The sequence below is a fragment of the Aplysia californica genome, unplaced genomic scaffold, assembly GCF_000002075.1.
Source record: "Aplysia californica isolate F4 #8 unplaced genomic scaffold, AplCal3.0 scaffold00343, whole genome shotgun sequence".
In the NCBI taxonomy this organism is placed as follows: domain Eukaryota; kingdom Metazoa; phylum Mollusca; class Gastropoda; order Aplysiida; family Aplysiidae; genus Aplysia; species Aplysia californica.
The window spans coordinates 388,870-392,589 of record NW_004797613.1 but is presented as its reverse complement, the minus strand read 5'-3'; the positions used below and the strand labels follow the sequence as shown (position 1 = coordinate 392,589).

The 3,720-nt window shown below is 39.3% G+C and overlaps 1 protein-coding gene across 1 annotated transcript in view; it reads right to left on the bottom strand.

Annotated features, from left to right (window-relative positions):
- Positions 1-3,720, bottom strand: part of LOC101863596 (acyloxyacyl hydrolase) — a gene marked incomplete at its 5' end in the record, with an annotated part of 29,924 nt that overhangs the window by 12,885 nt on the left and 13,319 nt on the right. Inside the window, 3 exon segments of the mRNA XM_005102819.3 lie at positions 297-333; positions 788-904; positions 2,379-2,448. Coding sequence (XP_005102876.2) covers positions 297-333; positions 788-904; positions 2,379-2,448 — 224 coding nt within the window.

Below are 3,720 nucleotides of genomic sequence, written 5' to 3'. Positions count from 1 at the left end.
CAAAGGAGGTGAAGGGGTGGGGGCAGAAATTGGAGACGCCAGAGCATTGTTAGAAAGCAGGAAAAGATGTGAAAAGAGAAAAACCTTTAGAGAAGAAAAATGTTCTGTCGCTATCCGGATTCGAACCCGGGACCTATTGAAAGAGAGGTGAACACTTTTACCTCTAGGCCACGAGAGCCCCCTGCTAGAGTCTTATTTGGTATTAATTTAGAACTAAAGCGACCTTCACGAATGCACCGCCTTGACCCACAGTAGGCAGCTGTGCGTCTTGTAGCTGCACTGTAGGGGATACTCACGTTTTCACAAGATTCTGCATGCCAATCGAGTCTTCACCTGTCGATACATCATGTTTCCATTTGATACCAGCTTCGACAAATTGAAGAAAATTAATTTACGCGAAGCAATATCAAACTGTACAGTACATGTCACTATTGCAGAATAAATACATGAAGCCTTTATGGCAAACTTAAAAGCAAGTTAAAAATGTTTTTGTAAAATCAGGCTCTAATTTTTCCAATAATCTTTCAAGATTTCTGCTACAAAAGAATTATACATCAACTACCGCACATCGCTTCCTCTGGGTCTATATAATAAATGGATTCTTAGATTGTGAATTCCAACAACAATTTGTTTCATTCAGTTAATGACATTAATCTCATTTCAATAGGCCTATCTGATGAAATATCCTTCTCAGCTGTCTCTTTATCGTTACAAGAACCATTGTGTTTTTTAAACTGTACGTTAAAAGATTACAGTTAAAAGCTTTTTAAAAAATCTGTAATCTCACCATTAGCAGCAATGTTTTGATAGTCTCTGTGGTTGCATCTATTTCTGTCTCTTATGCGCAGATACAAAGAGTCTATGGGCCCGGTGATAACTTCCGTCCAGTTGTTTTTGCCGTGGCCTGAACAAACAAAACAAAAAAACGAACAAAAAAACATAGAACATTCAGCAGTGATTTTTCCTGTTAGGAGACCACGCGGCAGAATAAATTTCAAAAAATTATATTTTATATATTTTATAAAGAGCATTAGCCTACGAGACTAACTTAATACAAACATAATATGTAAATATTATAAAATACATACATATATTTATGATGTACATTAATAATAATAATAATAATAATAATAATAATAATAATAATAATAATAAAAATAATAATAATAATAATAATAATAATAATATGTATATATGTGTGTGTATATATATATACTATCCTAGTACTACCACTACTACTACTAGTATACTAGTATATACTACTATATATATATATATATATATATATAAATATATATATATATATAATATATATTATATATAATACAGACTTCAACATAAGTTAAGGACGCCTTGACAGACAGACCTGATCTTTAAAAAATCCGAAATAAAGACTGCAAGGAATGTTCCAAATTGTCTGCTCTGAAAGTGTTAATGGGGTACCAATGCGCACTTCATAGTTTTCAAAATGGGCAAAACCACCACGTGCAGCACAGAAATCCTCGGGGAATATTAGCCAAATTTGCTGTTTTTTATCGACTTGTGTGCGACACCACGGATGTTTCTCAGTTAAAATGTCTGATGCACGTCATAAACGGACGTTTGGTCTCGAACTGTGGTCACTTTGGTGGCAATAAAAGCCGCCGTTTGAGCAAAATCCAGAATCGTATCAGCATGTCACCAAGACGAAAGCTGAGAGATTTTGATCGTGCCAGAGCTATGGCATGGCTGCAGGATGGAGTTTGAGCCCGAGAAGTTGCCAGAAGGCTTGCAGTGTCACACTCTGTCATTGTCCGCCTGAGGCAGCGCCATGAAGCCACTGGGTCAGTCTAAGAACGTCCACGTGCAGGTCGACCCAAGAAGACTACTCACTACTCAGAGTGTTTGCAAGTGGTCCTTGACTTAGGTTTAAGTCTGTATAAAATATATATATATATATATATATATATATATCAATACACATAAATATATATCTTATATATATATATATATATATATATATATACATGTATATCGTTCATCAGATCCTTCCTTCTTTTCTCGTACCGTTAGACCAAGTGCTTCTTTATTTGGCAACAACAACAACAACAACAACAACAACAACAACAACAACAACAACAACAACAACAACAACAACAACGACCACGACGCCGCCGACGACACTGGGTACTAAACAAAATCAAAAATGTGATAACATATAGTTTTGCTTTTTAATGTGCTAACACACTTAAATTTAGAATCTATAATGTGTACAGAACGCCTAAAGGTTGTTTTTTTTAAATGTATGCCTTATTTGATGAGTGTTATGGTGAATCGCCAAGTGTACTTGGTGATACTGATCTACATTTGTCTTGTGTGAGACTTGAGGCAGAACTGACCTGTTACTGTAGACAACATAGGCCAGTCAATCTCGTTCTCCACCACCAGTATGAGATGCTCAAAAACTTTCTGCATGTTGAAGAAGGAAAGGGGATGGACTGGTCAGGTTAAGAGCTGGACATTTGGGTGTAACTTTATGTATACATAATGTGTGCAGATATAAATGCACATCGATGGTGACAACAATATTGCTGTAACCGTGTCAATGGAAGAAATAGGAAAGCTTTTAGTAAATAAAAAATGTCATAACAACCGGTATCGTAGGCAGTATCTCTCTCTCTCTCTCTCTCTCTCTCTCTCTCTCTCTCTCTCTCTCTCTCTCTCTCTCTCTTTCTCTCTGTCTGTCTGTCTGTCTGTCTGTCTGTCTGTCTGTCTGTCTGTCTGTCTGTCTGTCTATCCATCTGTGTGTCTATATCTATCTGTCTGTCTGTGTGTGTCTGTCTATCTATCTGTCTTTCTGTCTGTCTGTTTCTCCTCCCCCCCCCTCTCTATCTCTTTCTCTCTCTCTGTCTGTCTGTCTGTCTGTCTGTCTGTCTGTCTGTCTGTCTGTCTGTCTGTCTGTCTACCCATCTGTGTGTCTATATCTATATGTCTGTCTGTGTGTGTCTGTCTATCTATCTGTCTTTCTGTCTGTCTGTTTCTCCCCCCCCCCCTGTATCTCTTTCTCTCTCTCTCTTTCTCTCTCTCACTCCCCCCCCCCTCTCTCTCTCTCTCTCTCTCTCTCTCTCTTTTGTTCCTCTCTATTTAAGTATCCTTTTTACACACACACGTACAAACGCATACACACATACGCATACACATACACACACACACACACACACACACACACACACATACACACGCATACACTAGACATACACACGCACACACACACACGCGCGCACGCACGCACACACACACACACACACGTACACACATACAAACATACGCACACATACGCATACACATACACATACACACGCATACACTAGACATACACACGCATACACACACACACGCACGCACGCACACATGCTCACACGCGCTCACACGTAAACACAACACAAACACACAGAACAACAACATCTTCCACCTCAGAAATGAGTGTGGCATCCAGCTACTGTGGAGGTAAGTGGAAGTGAGCACTGATAGAGTCACCAAGGGGACAGCGACTCCGCGGGGCTGGGAGGCACCACACAGCTCTTCCTCGTAACTTCTCGCAGTTTTCTTGTTCACTCCCTGGAGGAGATAAGTCAGATTGGCCCTAGTTTTGTTTTGTTACACTTTTATATCCTTTTATGAAATATGTCACTTTGAAGAGTGGGGTGGTGGGGTGGGCAGGGGGTGTTTTGAAGGGAGGGT